This window comes from Larus michahellis, chromosome 2 (assembly GCF_964199755.1).
Source record: "Larus michahellis chromosome 2, bLarMic1.1, whole genome shotgun sequence".
Lineage (NCBI taxonomy): Eukaryota > Metazoa > Chordata > Aves > Charadriiformes > Laridae > Larus > Larus michahellis.
Window position 1 is genome coordinate 123,841,574 of NC_133897.1, and position 20,412 is coordinate 123,861,985.

General features: G+C 39.3%; 1 protein-coding gene and 3 non-coding genes across 5 annotated transcripts in view; 3 read left to right on the plus strand and 1 right to left on the minus strand.

Annotated features, from left to right (window-relative positions):
- Window positions 1-1,021: 1,021 nt before the first annotated feature.
- TRNAA-AGC (transfer RNA alanine (anticodon AGC)) lies at window positions 1,022-1,094 on the plus strand. Its single transcript has one exon. It is a non-coding gene; the product is annotated as a tRNA-Ala (tRNA).
- Window positions 1,095-2,023: 929 nt separating this feature from the next.
- On the minus strand, window positions 2,024-2,096 carry TRNAA-AGC (transfer RNA alanine (anticodon AGC)). Its single transcript has one exon. It is a non-coding gene; the product is annotated as a tRNA-Ala (tRNA).
- Window positions 2,097-10,690: 8,594 nt separating this feature from the next.
- TRNAA-AGC (transfer RNA alanine (anticodon AGC)) lies at window positions 10,691-10,763 on the plus strand. Its single transcript has one exon. It is a non-coding gene; the product is annotated as a tRNA-Ala (tRNA).
- Window positions 10,764-14,366: 3,603 nt separating this feature from the next.
- UBE2V2 (ubiquitin conjugating enzyme E2 V2) overlaps window positions 14,367-20,412 on the plus strand; it is a 29,091-nt gene continuing 23,045 nt past the window's right edge. The window contains exon 1 of one of the 2 annotated variants that reach the window (XM_074576997.1): window positions 14,367-14,467. In XM_074576997.1, coding sequence (XP_074433098.1) covers window positions 14,452-14,467 — 16 coding nt within the window. In that variant the 5' untranslated portion in view covers window positions 14,367-14,451. The remainder of the gene's footprint in view (window positions 14,468-20,412) is intronic. The other variant, XM_074576998.1, reaches the window with a different exon arrangement.

Here is a 20,412-nt window from a genome sequence, read left to right on the forward strand (position 1 = left end):
GCTTAATTTTGTAATTTATTTTCTTTTGACTAGAGGCTGTCAATCCAGTAAATTAAATCCATTACAGAAAACCACCAGCACATGCATTGTTGCATTACTGCACACGTTTTACTTCACTAGCAGAACTTACTTTTCTGCATTTAAACAGCAAGTGAGAAATCTTTCATTATACCATTTTCATTGTCTTTGTTGTTTAATAGTGTATCAGTGTAACCACTCTCACTGTAAACTTCATTTTTGTTCTTTAAACCCAGAAAGTTCCCTGATTTAATAACCTGTGACTAGAGCTTTGTCAATGTGCTTCTTACAGCAATGTCATTTAGTACGACTACACTTGAATTTTTATATTTCTGAAGTGTTTTTAGGAACTTTTATTTATATTTATTTATATATATATAAAAAAATAAATATATAAATAAATAAAAACACCCATATATTTAAGATGCAATACAATTTTAACTGAATCATCAAAGTCAATACAAAAATGTAGAAGTATCTAGGATATAACTTAGGAAGGTATAAATAAATGCTTTCTCTCCACAAACTACAATAAACATGAACTTTTAAGCTATTATATTTCTCATTTACATACAGCTAATTAGAAGATGAAGTTGGAAAAGAAAATAAAGAGATTTGAAAAACACAGTGAAGAAAAATCTTATTGCCCTTCAATGACTTCTAACAGTATACTTTCTAGATTTACAAGTATTTTGGTATCTGCATTTTAAGAGAGGCAAAAAAGAAAAAAATAGTTCTCCTTCCTGAATAAACACTAGAGGAGGTTTTGTTCAGGAAAGTAAGTACTGTTTTATCAAAGTAACATAGCAGAAAATGCATCAGTACTACTGCTTCTCATGCGTCAAGTGAGTATTCTGACATTTACACTAACAGGCTTTCCACATAAATACAATGATGATTCAGTGTTATTAAACAAGCAGACTGACTCAACAAAGTAATTACATCGAAAGCGGCCAAGGTATGATTCAGCAGAAGTAAATCTGCCCTTGATGTCACAAAGCAAGGGGAATTAGCTCAAATGGTAGAGCGCTCGCTTAGCATGCGAGAGGTAGCGGGATCGATGCCCGCATTCTCCAGTGTTTTGAGAGTGAGTATGTATGGTAATGTAAGATTTTCTTCCATAAACTGTTCAGGTTTCTGAAAGAAAATATACATAGCTAGTAATATACACCATTTCATACAGCAACAAAAACAAAACAAAAATCTCAATTAGCAGACTACACTTGTGAGCTCTCTGAAAATGAAACAGAAAAACTAAGGTTGTTATTCTGTAATACATGAAATAAAATTAACTTCTGTCCCTTACAAGTGCGCTGAATGTTAATGTGAGCATTTTTTATATTTTTTTAGCTTTTAATTATATTAAAAGTTAGAGAAATTGTCTATAAGAAGTAAAAGTATGTGTTGTCTATATAATCACCAGCTCACTATAGAATTTCTGTCTCTCCAGCTCCCTTGCACTTGTTGAAGCTAGAATGGGCATGACAGACTTGTTCCTAAGCTGAGTTTCAACTGACATTCAATTTCTCACAATTTCACTCAATTTCTTCTTCAACTCCATATAAGAAAATAATTTGCACTTTAAAAAAAAAAATGCTCATCTTTGATCAACATTAACAACTGAAAATATTGTATTTCTATGCACTATTGAGCATGTGCTTTTTAAAATTGATTAATTTTAATGCTTACAAAACTGCCACAGAAAAATACATCTAAATTTTAAAAAACCCCACAACCTAAGGTAGTATATACAGAGCACTAAAACTATATCACAGCCAAAAATCAGAAAAAACGGTGGTATCTGTCGGTGCGCTATTGTTTCATTCCTTAAAACCCATCAACAGGAATTTCTTTCGTTTCTGTGCAGGCAATTACCCTAACTTTAGACAAAACAGAAGTTTACAAGCTGTTCTTTTCCAAAACAGCAAAAAAATTACAACTGGTAACCGAATAAATGAAGTATAGTTCACAGTGGCAAGAAAAAGTTACACTTAGAAGTAGAAAATGGAGAATGCGGGCATCGATCCCGCTACCTCTCGCATGCTAAGCGAGCGCTCTACCATTTGAGCTAATTCCCCCTGTGACTTATACTTTCTGTTTACTGTCACTTGGTACTTTCGTCTTTCTCACTGACAGAATAACACAACAAATGATACTGAAATTTGATCTGCTGTCTCAAGTTCAAACAAAACTTTCTACCAAAAATCGATTTGTTTTTTATCCAAGTATCACACTGGTAGCTGGGCAGTCAGACTCCACTGCTCATGTTCTAATCCCCTACCGAAGTTTATGGTAGGCAATAACAGAACACAACTTTTCAGTGAAATGCAGAAACAATTTGGTCTTTCTTAAAGTACACTGCTTTTGACAGCCTTAGTGGGAATTTTGCCTAACACGAAACCTGGACTCCTTGATGTAACAGCTTGTGTTTTATTCAGCTAAGCTGCATCTGGACAACAGAAGGTCTGTGTTTCCAAGCAACTGTAGATTTATGTTCGCACCAAACAATTACGACTGTTTAGAGAAATATGGATATAAAGATTATGTTTTTCTAAAACAGATTTTTCCTATTTATAATCCCTAGGTTGAAGAGAATCAGCTAAATGACTTTACTCATTTCCAGATTTTACAATATAATAGATGTGACTGAATAGGTAGAGTTCTTCCAGTTCTTTCTCTGGTGCAATGGAGTTCTGGGCCCAGGTTATATAAAGGGAAAAAAAAAGCACCCAGGCAAACAGAACAATGGGAAACAAAGTAATAGTTCACATTATCTATCTTTATTTCTCAGGAATTTTTAAGGTGTGACTATATCACTACATCATAGAATGGTTTAGGCTGGAAGGGACCTTAAAGATCAGCCAGCTCCAACCCTTCTGCCATGGGCAGGGACACCTCCCACTAGACCGACAGACACAGACACTTACACATACGTATAAAAATCAAGAATACATAATTAAAATGTAAAAAAAAATAAAAATCATGGCTATAATGAAACAGCAGTGAAAATTCTGTTCAGTGCTTGCTCTGCAAGATCAGAGTCAGAAAACACAAAGAATGTACGGTGTCCAATGTTTCCTGTTATTAGAAGTTTTGTACTAGAGTCATCTTTCTTTGAAAGTAGCATTTAGAGACGAAAAAGAAAATAACTCTTTATGATTTCACACTCTCATAAAATAAAGCAAGCAAAAATCTTAAAAACACCTATATTATAAAACAAACAGAACCCTTCTAATTGTATTTGCATTAGGCTTGTACGAACACATCCCAGACAGAAACAGGGTTTCATCATGCCAGCTTTTGAATGGTAAAGCACATCTACAGGGCTTAATTAAGGGGAGCCCCAAACAGGCTTACAACTGCACACAAAATGGCAAGTACTGCTGCCTAAACTTTTTAATTTGTTACTAAGCACTGGTAGTCTTAGGGCTTTAACACAGCAAGTAGAGGAAAATTTACTTAAAAACAAAATTTACTTAAAACCCAGAACTAACTATAAATTAAGCAGTGACAAAATATCCTATGGACGGCTACAGTACGTTTAATTCATTCTTTTAAATAGCCTAACCTTCAAGTTGATAGCTTTATCATTAAAATTAAACAAATATATGTCTCCAGTTCTGTACCCAAATCTGTATTTAAAGCATCAAAGGAAATGTGTTCTGGACCTCAGGAATAATTTCATGGAAAATCAGTATCAAAATATGGAATTAGGGAACAAAATCAACACCCTCCTTTGGGGCAAACTAAACAAACCAAAAAAAAATTGTACTGTGAATCACACAAAAAGCCACACAGCAGGTCCGTCAGTGAAAAGAAACCTCCTCCCAGAACTACTTCTGTTCTTAATGGCCACAATAAGAATAAAACTTCAGTTGTTGATGAAGATTTCATTGATTGTTCACAACATTTTGCCTCCATTTTACCACCATTCATCATTTTGTACCCAAAACCACATGACAAAACCATGCTAAAAACCAACCCCAACAACTAACCAACAAAAATAAAGAAACTCATCAAAAAACAATGTAGAAAAATTTCCTACTTTTAGTAATATTTGCCACTGCTATTACCTTGTTCGAAGAAAATTAGTGCAGTCTACCTAGAAGGTACAAAACGCTGTAATACCGATCAAAGAATCAACATTGGAAACAGCTTACCCAGACAACCTAAGTAACTTCAATCAGCATTAGCAGCCACAACAGAAGCTTGCAAGGGCCCAAAGTAATTCATATTAAATACGCTGCTTTTCTAAGAAGTAGAAAACTATAACATTCTTTGTGTGTATTTACCATTTTGGCATTTAAGTTACCCTAGTGCTAAGGAGACAATGATCTCAGCTCAGAGGGAGACCAGATTATCCTTTTGTGCTGCTCTTTGGGATCTCTACATGGACCACACAAAAATCACCATCATGATTTCAACTCATAACATCCCATACTTGAGAGCAAAGTTGCAAGTACTGAGCAAGACATCCGAGTTATCATTCTCTTTCTCTAAAAAGATCAATGGGCTTTAAATTGCTGTCCAGATAATCAAAAGGCTTCCAGATATGCAGAGATTTCATTATGTTTCCAAATGGGAAAACGGTTAAGTAATGTGTTAATACAATTATGCATTTTGGTTCGTTTTTTAGGAAAATGGCTGTATTCACATCACAACTTCCTTCTCTGATTTTTTTGGAAGACCTGATATCTCTACCATAATGGTTTCAAAAAAGTTTCAGCCTCATAGGGTTCATGTACCATGCCCTCCTTGAACTAACTATGATAGCAATACAGAAAAACTGTATTACTCATTTTATATGCTATCCAGATTCAGATACCCCTTCCAAACAAAGTGTTTAATAATAGTAAAAAAAATCTGTTACAAAAGCAGTGAGATTGACTATGCCTGAATCCAAATGGATTTGCAACCTTTGTCTTCTAAATCACTACTGTAACAATCCCAGTTTTCTCCACATTCCCTGTAACTCCAGAAAGGAGAGAATGTGTGCTGGTTATGCCTTGAGCTCTGTGCAGGCCACCTGGCTAATAGGCTATCATTAAACAGCACATACAGCATTTTCCTCATGTTCCTTTAGAGGAACATCGCCTTCCACAAAACACTGCACAATTTATTTATCTTTCAGATTTTTATCCATCTTTCAGTTTTGGTCCAAAAGTTAACAGAGATGGGAGTCACGAAGATTTCCCTAATTTAGAAGAAGATTCAAGAAGATTAAGATTCCTACATCCTGTGGATTTTACTAAGGAACAGAACATCTACTCACTAAATAAGAATTTCTCCAGAATAGAGAAGTTTCAAGAACAATAACCTCCTCCAAACAAACAAAACAGAAAAAGGCCCAAAGAACTGGTTATATAGTGATCTGAAAAATACTTTTGGCTGCGATGTTCAAAGATTAGAGGTTTCAGGTACACGGAACTCTCTGAAATTCAGTGTATGTTTAGCATCGGACAACTTAGGTCCGTATGAAAATTTGAGAGCTTGCCTTTTTTAGATTTGTACACCACCATACTATGCAGCCATTTCAGAATTAGAACAGAGAAACCAGACCAGAGCTGCATTCACTGATGAAGCTACCTGCTTACAGTGTACTCAGAACATGTGTATAGCACAAAAACATCACAACCCAGCTGAATTAAAAACACGGACATTTAAGTTAGCACCCATTTCAACAAGTTCTTCAGTCCATGTTATCCTCTGATTTGATTCTTTCACTTCTTTCTTGGGCTCAATGATACACCCAGTGAACTCTGTCTGAAGAGTATGAGAAGAGAAAGAGAACAACAGCTATCAAATTTTTACTACCACAGCGTAAGCCTGGTGGTGTGGCAGATGTTGAGAGCGGTCGAAGGAGAGCTGGAGCCTGAGTCATGGCAGCACAGTACAGCAGTGGCAGTGCCCCAGAAGAGCCCACAAAACCACCCCCGGCTCCTGAGAAGCAGCATCGTCAGCTCCACCTCCTCCTTCGGGCAAGCACCCCCCAGGCCTCAAAACTGGATTTCGTGAGACCCACTAAGATGACCATCACGACCAGAAATACCCCTGAGTAAAAGGCTACAAACCAAACCTCCTCCGGAGCTTTGCCTTCCGACAGTCCCAATCCCTCGCTCCCTGCGGCCGACAACAACCTCCACAGCGCTCGCCCCGGACCCGCAGGTTCCCGCCTTCCCGCCCCCTCAGGGCCCGGCCTCCTCAGCCCCGCCCCCTGCTAGAACCTTCTGCGGCGGCGCGTGACCCCCCCCCCCAACGGCCGCTCTCTCCTCACGGGCAGCTGGTATCCCTGCCCTGCCTCCCTTTTTCTTCTTCTTTACGTATAGATGGTGTGGTGAAGAGGCTGTGCTGGGAGGTTTGCTGCCGTGTGAATGGGGAAATGCCATAGCTCGGTCTCCTCCTCTTCCTCCTCCTCCTCGAGGCTGCCGTTGGGTAAGTCCTCAAAAGAAAAGCCTCGCCCGTGTGGTGAGCCTGCCCGGTGGCTAGCTCCGGTGGTCCCTTCGAGCTGCCCAGCACTAAAATTACCTGCTCCGTCTTTGGGGGGAGAAGGCAGTGTTGGAATGCGAGGATTTTGTCCTAGGTTTCCCAAATGTGATGCCTGTAAGTTGTAGGAGTAACATCTGAGGGTGTGTGTGCCTTTAAATGAATGTAAATGTGTGTTTTTTTCAGTATGTAAATTCATAATTAGGATTATGCTCATGCATTTTCCTAGGCATTGCTTTGAGAGTGAATGCTGGAAAAAGTAATTAAAAATATGTATATTGATCTTTGTTTAAGGAGGACAGAGTTCTTATGTTACAGCTACATTCCTAGTAGTTTCTAGCAGTTGAGGGTATGACTCTTAAATAACTTGGATATACAATATATGTTTTTCTGTTATTTTCCTTTTTTTTTTCCCGTAATGAAAAACTTCAGACTGGTTTGGAACTGTAAAAGCTTCTCCTGTCTTACAAAAAATCACGGCCTTTGAACCTTCGACACCAGACATCAGACTGACTGCTAGCAAGAAAAGACAGTTTCACTATAGGGTAGGAAAACCCGCTTTTAATCTGTCCTGCTAGCAGATTTGATGAAATTGTGTAGGATAAGCTGCTTCAGCTTGCTCCCTTCTTTCTCAGTTTGTTGGAGCCTCTGAAAGTTTTGGGAATAACTCATCTCCTCCACGTTTGTAACTTTATCTTTGTGTATTGCTAAATATTTTTCCTGAAAAAAAGTAAAAGAAGGAAAAACGGAAATTCGGAAAATTTCTCTTTAGGCAAGAGTTGAGCTGGTTATCTGATGGCAAAGCTAATGCCTTTCTGCAGCTCATCAGCGCTCCTTTTGCTAAACGTTGTTTATAAAATCACAGCTACTTCAACACTTCTGAGATGAACGAAAAGGTTATGAAAAGATGTTAATGGTATTAAGATTAATGATATACAAGATCAGTGCAGACTTTGATTTACCAGTCATTTAAGATTATAGCAGCATTTGAATTGATAGTAGCCATCTCTAAAACAACTTTCTGTGAGGAAAGCTTTATCTTTTCTGAAGATAAATCAAAAATAAAATTATTTTTTTTTAAAAATCCCTCTATTTTAGAATAATAATACCCAACCAGGAAGTTACTCAGGAACATGGTCTAAATATGCTCTTTGTCATCACTGCTAAAAATGATAGGCCTTCACCAGGGAATAATTAGTGTTGGTTAACTACCTCACTCTAAATTCCTACAGATGATCAAGTAAGCAGGTGCTGTTAGGCCCAGATGAGAGTCCAAAGGTAGTTGATTCTGCACAAATAAGACTACATGAAAAACACATGTACCTTAATTCAGTTAGATTTTTTGTACTGCAATTTCCACTATGAATTACATGCTTGCAATAAGAAGGGTTCCCCAAGTGAGAAGTAGGGTTGTGGCTTTTGTAGCTTTCCTCGTAACTATCTGAAGACTGCACTTCTGGGTTATGTGCAGCTGATGATGCCTTTCAGGGGGTCTCCTTAAGCTTCGTGTTAACAGTAGTTGATCAGTTGTTTTAATTAACTTTCAGAAAGGAACTTTAGAGGTACAGAAAGCTATAATGTTTTCCGGTCAGTGTTTTCAACACAGAAAATATGCTGAATCTTCTGTGCATGTTCTAGCAACTGCCATAGAAAAATGAATTATTTATATGGCAAAGATCTCCCCTTCTTTCACAAATGTTACGAATACTTAAATTTCATGCTGGTTTTAATCTTTAAAACAGTCTGCAAACATTAAAAAAAACTATACACAATCATTCACTCACCTTAAAAAAAAAAAATATATATTTTTTAACTTTGGCTGGTATAGCTTTAGTATTAAAAAAAAAAAAAAGCAGCATCTAGCATAGCTTAAACTTACAGATGTCCATAAATCCACAGCAGCTTTATTTGTAATTATTACTCGCACTGTTCATGCTTCTAGAGAGCTGACAAATAACTATGGTTTTGTCTGAATACCATTATTCTTTCTTCTCCTTTTATTTGGGCTGACACCATCAGGAAATGTGTAACAAATCAACACTAAAGCGTGTCAGGCACTGAGCGAATGTTGCTGTGCAGGGTAAAGACAGTGGGTTACTTTCAGGTGTTCCTACTTTGCCTTGTCACCTGCCAAAGCAGCCAGCTCCGGGAGCAACTGAATTTGTACGTCTGCTTCCCTGGAGGTGTTCAAGGCCAGATTGGATGGGGCTTTGAGCAACCTGGTCTAGTGGAATGTGTCCATGCCCATGGCAGGAGTGTTGGAACTAGGTGATCCTTAAGGTCCCTTCCAACTCCAACCATTTTATGTACTGCAGCTCCAAGCCATCCATCACATGTCAGAGCTAATGTACATAAACCAGCAGATTCAGTGTCACTAGAAGCCAGTAAGACAATGTGAAAACAAGCCAGGCCAGTTAGAAACCAGTCCGGTAGCAATCTTACCTCCATTCATGTTCTGGTTTGATTTCCACGTAGCCTGACTGAGATGTGATGGATGAGTAACACCTCCCATTCTGCTGTCATACTCCTGTGGTGTGAGAAATGTGTCTTAACTTAGCAAAGAGTCATCGTCTGGTGTAGTGCTGACAGCACAGGAACAATCCCCTCTGTAAATGAAGAAATTTAAGCAACAGTCAGAATGTCACTGTGTGGTAGATGGTGGGCTGTATAATTTGGCTGCTTATGCAAGGGTACATAGAGACTACAGAGAGGAGGAGGAGTGCACGCTACCACATCAAATCACGTAGGTTCGTAAACTCTCTTCACCTTACAGAGAACCAGAGTCGCCATTCCCTTCCTGGGTATATTGCTGTATACATGGCAGCAAGCTTATGTTTCAAAGAGATACACAAGAAACTTCCATTGTTAAAACAACAGGGAGGGGGAAGCTGTACAGTCAAACGCAGCCTGCATTTGGCTGAGCTCTGAAACCCAGGGTCCATCAGCTATGTTCAAGTGCAGGTTGTTACAAACTCCAGCACATCGTGATTGAGCTCAAGCGTGATGTTGTTCTGCTGACTCCCTGGTCCCACACCCACTTCCTTCTTGTTTCGGGCTATGTGCTGGGCTCAGGGAAGGAGGGGATGGAAGAGAGGGGTGGGTGGCAGGGAGACTGGGAAATACTGAGGACAAGGGCCTGTGCATAGGGTAGAGGCACCGCGGCCCCATACAGGCACTGGCCCTCCTGCCCTTCATGGTGAGGAGCAGCGGGGTGGTGGGCTGGGCTGGGCTGGGGGTGTGGGTGGGCCTGTTCATTAAGTTGCTGTAATTGTTCCAACTTTCTGAGAAATGTTGGGAGAGGAATTTGTGCAATCAGTTTTTTCCAAATGCACCAGTTGAGCTAGCAGTAATAGATAGCTATCACTCTCAATCTGCGTTTTGAGTTAAATATGTGCTGTATGCAAATAAAGGTGACAATTATTATGTTAAAAATGGACTGTTGCTATACGTCATTATGTTCCTGGTCTGTGATGTAGGTTTTATGCTTGGCGTCAAGTCATGCAAGCATTTGTCATGCTTGTGTGTGTTCGTTTTTCAAAAATTCGGTGTTTGAAGGCTGTTAAAAGTAATGTATTGTATAAGTGCATTTGGTGAGGTAATAAATAAGGAAAAATAAGCTAATAAGGAAAATACAGGTATGTTTTAATTTGATTTGACTGTCACGCCAGAGAAGGCAGACACCTATCAAAAGGATGTGTCTGTATATCTATATACACATATATATGTATAAGCTTTGACTACAGAAATCTGTTTCAGTCAGGTATATAATATTGTTTCACTCATTAAACATTTCTTGGACCAGTTTTTTCATGTGTATGTCTTGAAAACTGGAAAGAACATGGGTTTCCTTGTTGAATTTGGAACAGTTGTTCAATAAAAGTTTTTTTTTTTTTTTTCAATAAGACATTTGGTTTCATGTAAATAGCTTGGGCTTTTGAAGAGCTTCTTGCATGAAAATGGCTAAATAATAAAGACTTGTGTTGCAAAAGAGATGAATAAGGTTTTTTCTGGTAGTGTATACACTGAAAGATGTATTGCATGATTCCAGCTGTGAGTTGCAGTCAGTTGTTGGCGAGTGGAAGGAATGACTCAGCAAGAAACAATGAATTTATAATTGAAAGTAGTTGTTTTGTAGTTCTCAGTAAGTCTGAAATGCCCAACTGTAAGTTTCACAGTGTTTTTTTCAGGTGGGGAATTAGCTCAAATGGTAGAGCGCTCGCTTAGCATGCGAGAGGTAGCGGGATCGATGCCCGCATTCTCCAGTGTATGTTTTCAACATTTATTTAATTATAAACCAAACTGCAGCATGTAAAAATATTTTCTATCTACACCAAATGTGAAAAAACGTTAACACATTGTTTTGAATATTTCATTTTTATCTTTTCAAAATCATATATTTGTTCTTTTGCATATGGGGAGAAAAAAACATAATCCTTGCATGAAAAAATGAAACTTACTGACATTTTAATACAATAATAAATGACAGGAACAAATTATAGAGAAAAGCGAGTGGTTTTTTTTTTATGTGCCCTTAAACCTTTGGTTTATGATTTCATTCATTAGTTAAATTTATATTTGATATTATATTTTAGTGTATAGTTTATGAAATTTAGTATTTCTGCTGTGACTAATACTCTTATTTTTGTTCTATTTTGTTTGTGTAGGCTATTTATTAGAAGCAATGGGCTAGAATATTCTATAATTGTCACTCCTGGCAGCAAGATTATGTCCTTTGCTTGTGAATTTTCACATCATTTCACATTCACATTTTCCATGAAGTATCATGGAAATTTTCTCTGTAAATCTATGCTTGCACATTTTAAGTCTTCATAAGATTTTTTTTTTTATTATTATTCTAATCTTATTTTTTTACTAGTCCATTCAGGTATTTAACTGCTTGTACTTACAGGTTGAGGCAACATGAGGAAACTAACAAAATGTACTTCCTATAAATACAGTGAATTTGTGCAGTCAGGATCTTGGAAGTACACATACTAAAATAAATAGAAATCAGGAAGTAAAAACTATGAATTGTGTTTCAAGTTAAGGAAGGAGGAGATACTGTGCTGCATGGATGTGCAAGTAGCACCTGTGGAGAAAATAAAGGTGCTCGAAGAGCCTCCCATGACATGACAAGAAAGGAGTTAACCTCTGAATGGATGGGATGGAAATTGACTTTGCTTATTTCTCTTGTATTCTCCATGTACTGGAGAGAAGAGAGGTCTTGTAACTTTAAGACTGCTAAATGCTTGTCATTAAAATGAAGCCTATTGGAGAGAAGCATGTTACGGTCTTCAAGAGTCCTCTCTGGGCTCAGGTAATGATTTAAATGTCCATTTGCTTGGAATGAAACTCTGTAGTAGTTTTCTATGTCATTATTATTACTTCTGTGTTTTCTGTGTTTCTGTTGTTGCTTAATACCTGTCACTTTCTGTGCTTTTAAAAAGGATGAGTAATGCTGCTCTTCTTGGCTAATCAGACGCAAGTTGTGCACAGTTGAAATGAAAGAATTCAGTGAGGCTCTGTACAGGTGCAGTCTGCGGTCGCTTGCAGAACTACAGCTTCTGACTGTAAGCTTTCTAGACTAATGACCGTTCATTACATTTACGCCCAGCTTTCTGTAATGGGTCTCTTCTGTCTGTTAGGACTTGTAAATGCACAATGATATGAATAGAAGTGAGAGCTTTGTCTTATACCATGTGGTGTTTTTTGTCCCTACTTCTGTAGGCAGACTTACGTGCCCTCTAATACTGTGTTTAAATGAGTTAAACTGATCTGTTGGTCTTTCTGTGAAAAATAATTTGTTTGTACTAGACTTCCTGGAAGATACTGTTGTCCTATGTCTGCGTGTGTTGTAGTCTGAGAAAGGGGAATAATTATTCCTTACTTGTGTTTTATCAATACTTTGTTCCAAATATTACTTAAAGGATGGGATGGAGCTTGGGAATCATCACTGGCAACTCTGGAGACAGTGCTTTACAGCAAGAGGGCTGTCTGTAGAATCTGCACTCAAAAATCTCAACTCTGTGAAACACTGTTTTTAAATAAATGTATTCCACAACATGCTTGTAGTACACTGATTTTTCTGAGCTGAGCACACTGCAGTTTTAAGTTTTCTTACAGGGGATGCTGTGTGATTTTTGACAATAAAGCTTATAAAAGGTTTTTCTTGTAGTGATCACCATTACCCTATTTTGACCAAGTTGTAAAGCAGAAATTGTATTTCAAGGAACTCTCTTTATTTTTGAAGAGTGAGTGGTGACTTCATTACTATGTGTAAATTCTTGAGAGCTTGGAAGAAAAGGAAGTTAAACTTTGAATTTGTTCACCTTCTAGTTGTTGGGTATCTGTCCTCAAGTTCAGTGTTGCAGAAGAATACATTTTATCCCAGTAAACTTCCCACAACATTAGCAGAGTGAAACAAAACAGCTGTTAGAGTCATTCAGTGCAGGGTTCCTTACCCAGGTCAGCAGCCTTGTGCTTTATTTCCTGTGATTGCTGATAACCATAAGATGACACCTACATCTTATGGGTGGGTGTAGCCGTAGACGGACTGTAGAGTCTGCTGTGGGCTTTCAGAGACTTGGGGAAATACAAGTTGGCTTTGGTTTCGTAAGCCTACGGCTGTATCTGTACGGTGTCTCCAAAGATATGCATGTGTACTGTTCACTGTTAGTATAGGATCACCTAAGAAAGATGGCTTAATCCTTCTGAAAAAATAAACGCACGGGCATTGGGTGGCTGTAGTGCTCCTTTATGGCTCTTGATCACAAAGAATAGGAAAAAGAGGGACAACTCATGTGATGTTTCCTTCTGTTCCAGGCCACGATGTTTTCTGCAGTGATGTTATAGTAGTCAGAGCAGAAAAATCTTTATATATTAGGATTTTTTTTTTCAGTATCCTTACTGTTTCCACTAAAAGAAATATTTAAATAGGTTACGGAAGAGAACCCCTGTGATCATTTTGTTGTGACAACAGAAATGCAGCTTAGGAAACAGTTTCACTGTACTTGAAAAGCTTACATCTAATTCTCTTGGTGTTAATACTGAAACTTCTGCTTATTCCTGTTACAGAATTTTGGTCAAAACTAGTAGCTGTAAAAGGAAATAGGAATCAATGGAACAACTAAAAGCTATGGTAGACTTACCATTTTTATATATGCACAGATAGCAACCAGTGTTTGATCTATAATGAGCTAACAAAGGGAACATGAAGGGATGTATGTGTGAGGATGTTAGAAATTCCTTGTCGGTGGAGTTTTCAGGTTAGCTGGAGGAAAAATATTTTGCATCCTTGTTTTTTGATCATTCCCAGAAGAATCTGTAAGTGACTTTAAGACTCTCTCTGTATAAATTGTAAAACAAAGAATTAGGCATCTTATGAAATAGGAGAGGAGGTCGAGAACAGCGTATGGGTGTTGCTCTGTGTGAGTGAGGCATGTGCGGGACAGGCGCTTGTGAGGAACTGCTGCTGGCACCAGCCCTGTGCTTGGAACGCTCCGGGATACCGCAGCAGCGGCGGCCCCGACCCTCCTTCCGCGGCCATCAGCGCGGGTTGCACATCCTCTCCCGTCTCGGGTGGCCGCGGTGAGCCTGTCCCTCACACAGGCCGTTCTTACCGCCCCCCACAGCCCCTCATGGGCCTCGTTCCGCCGCCTGTCTGCGTTGCCGGCCGCGCTGCGGGCCGGCGGTGGCGGTTCTCGGTCGGCGGAAGCCCTCGGCGTTGGCGGACGGGGATCCCGGCGGCGGCGCCCGGGAGGATTGGGGTGGGGTGGGGGGGGGGGGGGGGGCGCAGCCTTAGGGCCCCGCCCCTTCCCCTGGCCCCGCCCCCCGGTGCCTTTCCCCCGCGCTCCAGAGCTGCGGTTGCCCTATGGGAAGTGACGCGCTGCGTCAGGCGGAAGTGACGCGCGTCGCGTGCAGGCCCGTAGCGGTGGGGGGGGTTTGGACAAGATGGCCGGATCCACAGGTCTGTGAGGGGGCTCGGTGGGCCTGGGGCTGGCGCGGGAGAGCGGGTCGCTGGGCTGGCGTTGGGGAGGCGGCCCCGCAGGGCACGGGGGGGTCTCCTTTCGCGGGGAGGGGTGGGAGCTGCCTGCGGCGGGAGAGGCCGGAGCGGGGAGAAGGTGTCTTCTGACAGAGGGAAAAGGGAAGCCACAGGGGCGCCGGGCCAGGTTGGGCGCCGGGCACGGTCCCTGCCGTCTGTAGGGCGGCAACAGCCCTGTGAAAGCCTAGCCTGGGGCGTGATTGGTGGGAGAAAGGGCTCCGACTTCTGCAAAGAATGTACTAGAGAAGAACGTAGAAGAAAAGACATTATCTGCTGGATAACTAGAATCGATAGATGCATGTGCATATAGGGAGTGGAGGAGATGTCATTAGCCTGGTAAAAACGCTGGAGGAAAAAGATTTGTACCAAAGATTTGTACCAGTGTACCATCTGGTGAGTACAGAAGTCATGGTATAGCAGTATCTAAAATAAAGGATTGTCTCTTCCCCTTGGTGCAGGGGAAAAGGGATCAGACCTGTGTTGTGTTTTGGGGCAAAGGTACCTCAGGTTGGTGGTGACTGCAGTGTGGTAGGGAAGAGGAGTAAAGCATCTTGCTGTCTTTCACTAGACAGCCATTGGAGCCAAAGGGTCTCTCTTATAGGCAAATGAGAGGGCAGAGGGCTGCAAGTCATCCTAGGAATCCCATATCAGTAACCAATATAGCATGTGTTCAGCATTTGCATGGCAGAGTATTGTGGAAGGTGGTGGCAAAGAAGAGACAAAGAATATTGCTTCAAGTACTAAATGCGGAAGTTTAAGCAGCACAATTATACTGTCTCAGTTTTATTTTGTGAGAGGCTTGAAATATAAAAAGATCTTTCCCCAGTACAAAAAGCTGAAGTCTTCAGGGCCTCATTTCCTCTTCCTTCACCTCTGAGACTTTGTAACTAGCATTGACAGAGCTCAGGACAGAGGAATTAATTGACCTCTGTGGTCAGTCTAGGGTGAATGCTTGCCACTGATTTCTTTCTAGTCCCAATCCCCTCGATCATTGAGGGATTGGGACTATAACAAAACAAAAGAAACTTCTGTGTATTGAAACTCTCCATGGTACCTTACTGTTGATTCTGTGAGGAGAGCTTGGGCAGATTTTTTGGGGTAGGAGTCCTCCTCTCTGCTTGCTAATATGACTTTGGGGATGTGGAATTTGGTAAGGTTACAACAGATTGGGGTGTAGAGCAGCTCTTGCAACTCTGTGAAAGGGCAGTCCAAAAAGATACATTATTGCCATGATAAACTGAGCTAGAAGGGTTCTATTAGAGAAACAAGTATTTACTTGGCTGTGGACTGCTGCATTTTATTTTGTTAAAATTTATTGACTTCTTGGTGTCTAAATTTAAAAGGATTTATTATTAGTTTTATTATGTAGCAACTCACAAAGACTTCAGCTTATGTCTGGGTTCTGGCCTGGGCTATCCTGTAATGCCCAGGAAGTAAAGTTGGTTGAGGTCATGTGTGTTGAGTACTGGTGTTTGGCATCACAGTACATTCAGTCTAGCTAGTGTAGAATATCAGTTACTATAAATTTAGTAAAAAAATCTATTTTCTTCCTACAGAACATTCAACTCTGTAAGAAGAAATATTTTTTGACTAAACTTTCATAGTTTTACTGCTATAGGTGCTCTTCACAGTCTTACATGTGATGTTTTAAAACCTCCTATATACACTTACCCAGCATGGTTGTGTTTGTCTCAGAGATATAGCCACACCTTAAAGTTCAAAAAAAAGTGGGAGATGTAGAAAATTATTTATACATGTATCTGCTCCAAACAATGTAAAGTGCTAGTGCTGCATGTGTGCATTGTTCAAGAAATGAAATCATTTTAGTAAAATGAAGCGAGCAGACGGAATCATCAACAGAACTGCTGGGAAAATTAGTCAGGGCTTCTAAATCAAAATACCTACTCCTGTGGAGAAAATACTGTTGGCTTTTTATTGGTATATGCATAGAGTTGGGGGGCAGAGGGGTGTTTGTTTTGTTCTTTTATTATAGTAGTCAGAAATCTAGATTTTTAAGACTTCACCCAGAAGAACTGCTCTTGCCAGGCAGCTGTGTTTTACTCATTTGCGGAGGAGGGAAGGGAATGGTTTGCTATAGACATAAGCTTTAACTCTACCTATCTCTGTGAATTTAATCTGCTCTTGCTATAAAGTTCAAATTAATGCTTATTTATTTCAGAAAAAAATGAATGTTTTGGTTGCATGAAGTCCAGGAATGAAATTCTAGCCCCAAGGAAGTCAACAGCAAAACTTTCACTAAGGTCAACTGTCTCAGTTTTATCCCAGAAATTCCTCTCCTGAGCTCATTAGTTCTTTGAAAAAATCATGTAAAAAATTACAAGCCTTTAACAACAGATAATTTAGTTTGAAAATAGCTGGTCTTTAATGTGTTATATTGTTATCAAGTAAGTATCTTACCTGCTTTCTAAAATCACATCTATTGACTAATTTTACATCTAGATATTGCATGTCCTAGAAATGGATGCTTGTAAGCTACAGTTTGTTTGATCTTCCGATATTCCATCTCCTCCTGCTTGGAGCTGGACCTAGGTTCTTTGTATGGGTACTGCTGGAGGTCTGGGGAAAAACAAGTAAATTTTGTAAAGAAGAGAACAGTTATTGTTGATATAATCAGGCAATTTCATATTGATTAGCTGGAGATTCATTCTGTTAATCTCTTTGAAAATACAGAGCAGAGGATGTAATTAAACATAGTTTCAGGTTAAAAGAAATAATATCATTTAAGAACTCTTGTGTAACTTGAGAAAAATAAACAGATCAGTAACGTCTTTAAAGGAGTTAATTTCTGCATGTCCACAATTTGGATTTTACTTAAAGTTACCTTATACGTATAGAATACAGATATATCTGTATAAAATGTGAATGTTTCCTAAAAGCAGTGATGATGTCACTAAGTGGCTAGAACTTAGGCGTGAAAAGATGAGAAATAAGGCAGTGGTGTCTAATACTGTGCTCTAACTATGGGCTGCTAAACCTTTTGTCTCCTTCCTCTTCGACCAAGGGCTTCGGTAGCTTGGGGGTGGGCGAACAGAGCTAAGTTAATGAAAATTCCCCTTGGTTTGCTGAAAGTGTGTACTTGGGGGAAAAAAATCAACTGATCTACAGTCAGCAATTATATGTGAGATTCCTGATTTACTTCTAATATGTCGTCACAAACAACCTTTTTTGAAAGTGTGCTTAATGCCTTTGAAGGAGCACAGCTAGATCCCAAACATATTTTTTTTTCTGTAAAACACATACTTCTCGTTTCCAGATATTCTAATCTTTAAGGATGGATTGGCTTTTTTGTGTGATTTATGTTGCCCATGCAAAAATATCTTTCCCTTTGAATTTATATATGATTGATTCTTTGCATAAAAATGGCTCAATGTCAGTGGCTTGTTTTCTTAACTTTGGGTTTTGCTTCTATTTGCAAACATTTAATGGTGGTGAAAGCAGTTCTAAGAGTGCATAACTGCAGCTGTAAGCAAGCTGATATTAAAAATGAAGGGCTGCGAGTGGTCTTGAGTGCATTCAGTCTAACTCTCTGAGCTGTGAAGCAAGAACTAGCTGTATCTTTCCTGGTGATTGGGGGTTTTGTTGCTGTTTTTGTTTTGTTTTAAAGCTGCTTTTTTTTTTTTCCCCTAAAATTCTCCATTGAAAAATATTCCATAATATGAGATAGGGTCTTGTAATACTTTCTCTTAAATCCTTTGAAACTCTTCTCCATTCAAAATCAGCTGATGTTTGTCTGTTCTGTGCTTAGTGGGATAGAGATTGATGGATCACCACAGCCTGTATGGAAACTCCTAGATATTAAGAGCCATTCAGAGGAGTAATAAAGGAATTTATTCATAAGTGGGATGTAGAAGTAATGTTTTAAAGACTATTCTTTCCATATAGGAGATGGTATAATTTAAGCTTTGTATCTGGAAAACTTGTGTTAAACTCGACACAGGTAGGCTTCTTTTCTCCTGTGACTTGTTGGATGCCTGTTTCCTCCCTCCTTTTTTTTTTTCTCCCTCATGGAGGACATAGTTGTCTGGGTTTTTTTTTATCTAGCATGTTTTACCTTCAAGGATGTATTACTCCCTCCTGTTTTCTCTATTATGCTTTCATCACATTGTTGGCTTACCCAGACTCTCCGAGAAGTCAGTTTAAAAGCTGTTTAGAATTTTACAGTCCTCAAAGTCTGTTCTGTGTATTTATAACTTTAGTTCTGCAAGACAGACTTCTTGAAGCTGCAAGTAATCAGACAAAACAAAAGAAGTAAAATACTGTGTTCTGTGAGGGAGCAAACACTGTGTGGGGCATTTTTCCATCCTGTCCTATGTACAAGGAATTGCAACTGTGATTGTTCTGCCTGCTTAAAAACATCTTGGCAAGCCACATATAATTTAGAAATGCTTCAGATGGGTTACGAACAATCTAGCTTACAAATTACTTTTAAACTATATATAGCCCATCAGTTCTTCCCAACTTTTTGGCATATATAGGCAAGATACCCTATTTCTTCTCTGACCTTTGCCTGTACCGTTTTCGTATCTTTGTTGGTCGTGTTTTACAACTCTGTCTTTAAATACAAACCCCAGGTTATGTCTTTCTGCCACAGTAGCTGTGTAAGAGTATGCTCACAGGCTAAACACCGTACTTCCAAGATACGTGGCCTACTTTGTAATCTTCTGTTTGTTCAAGAGTTTGTTTGAAATTCAAGGATGTTATCAGGCATAGTATTAAAGCCCATTACCTAAATTATTCTGTACAATCCTGGAAAATTTTGGCCTGGATAAATCATAGAATCAGAGAATGGTTTGGGTTGGAAGGGACCTTAAAGATCATCTTGTTCCAACCCCCCTGCAATGGGCAGGGACACCTCCCACTAGAAGATGCAACACACAGTTTCAGGAAGATAATGCCTTTCAGCAGTTGGAGGCAGATGGTCCATACTGTAAATCTAAGCACAGATGAGAAAGCTTCTCATGTGTGAGAATTAGATTTCCAAGTCATATGAGTAAGTTGGTGGAGTTGAATTACATACATACTTGTTAGTGTTTGTGTTTTGCCTTGTGGAAGATTTCTCCAAAGGCAGTGTTAAGTACATGCTGTGAAACTGTTCAGCTTCATTTTGTTGACAGACCCTTCCTCCTGTCTCTCCCTACTCTTATATGTTTTTTTTCCTAGACTGTAACTTGTACTTCATCCTGACCAAAACTATATGTAAAGTACTAGATCGGCTTCAGCTACTCATATCACTTGGGTTTTGTTGCCTTGCTCTCTCAACTAGCCTGTGGGAACCTTAGCGCGGTCTGTGGAAGGACAAGAAGGTGCTATGGGGAAAAAGCATTTAAAATGGTCTTGATTTAGGTTGTACTCAGAAGGGTTTTGCTGTATGCTATCCTGCCCAAAACAGTGTTTTTCTTTGTATTTGTCATTTGGAAGACACTAATGAGATATAATTCAAACAATATTTTGAATAAAATCAGTACATCAGTGCAAAAACTTATGACTGTGAAGCTGTCAGACTGGTTCTGAATAACATGAGCTTCTGTTTTACAGCCTTTTCAAAAATGTGTGGTGCTTTAGGTACGTGACTCTAAATCATTCCTAGTTAGCATTATGGAACAAATGTAACCTTCAATGCTTAGAAATTCAGAGTTCTAAATTAATCTTTTATTTCAGAAGGATGAGAAGCATCAACTAGATTTAAAAAAAAAATTGTCAGAAAAATTACGTCTAACGTTTAGATAGACTTAATATACCCTTTTTAAAAAATGTTGCATTAGACATATTTAAAGTGCACGAAGAAGAATCATCTCCTTTCATTGCATTTCTGACTATTCATAACTGGAGAGCTAAGTGTGTTTGCAATT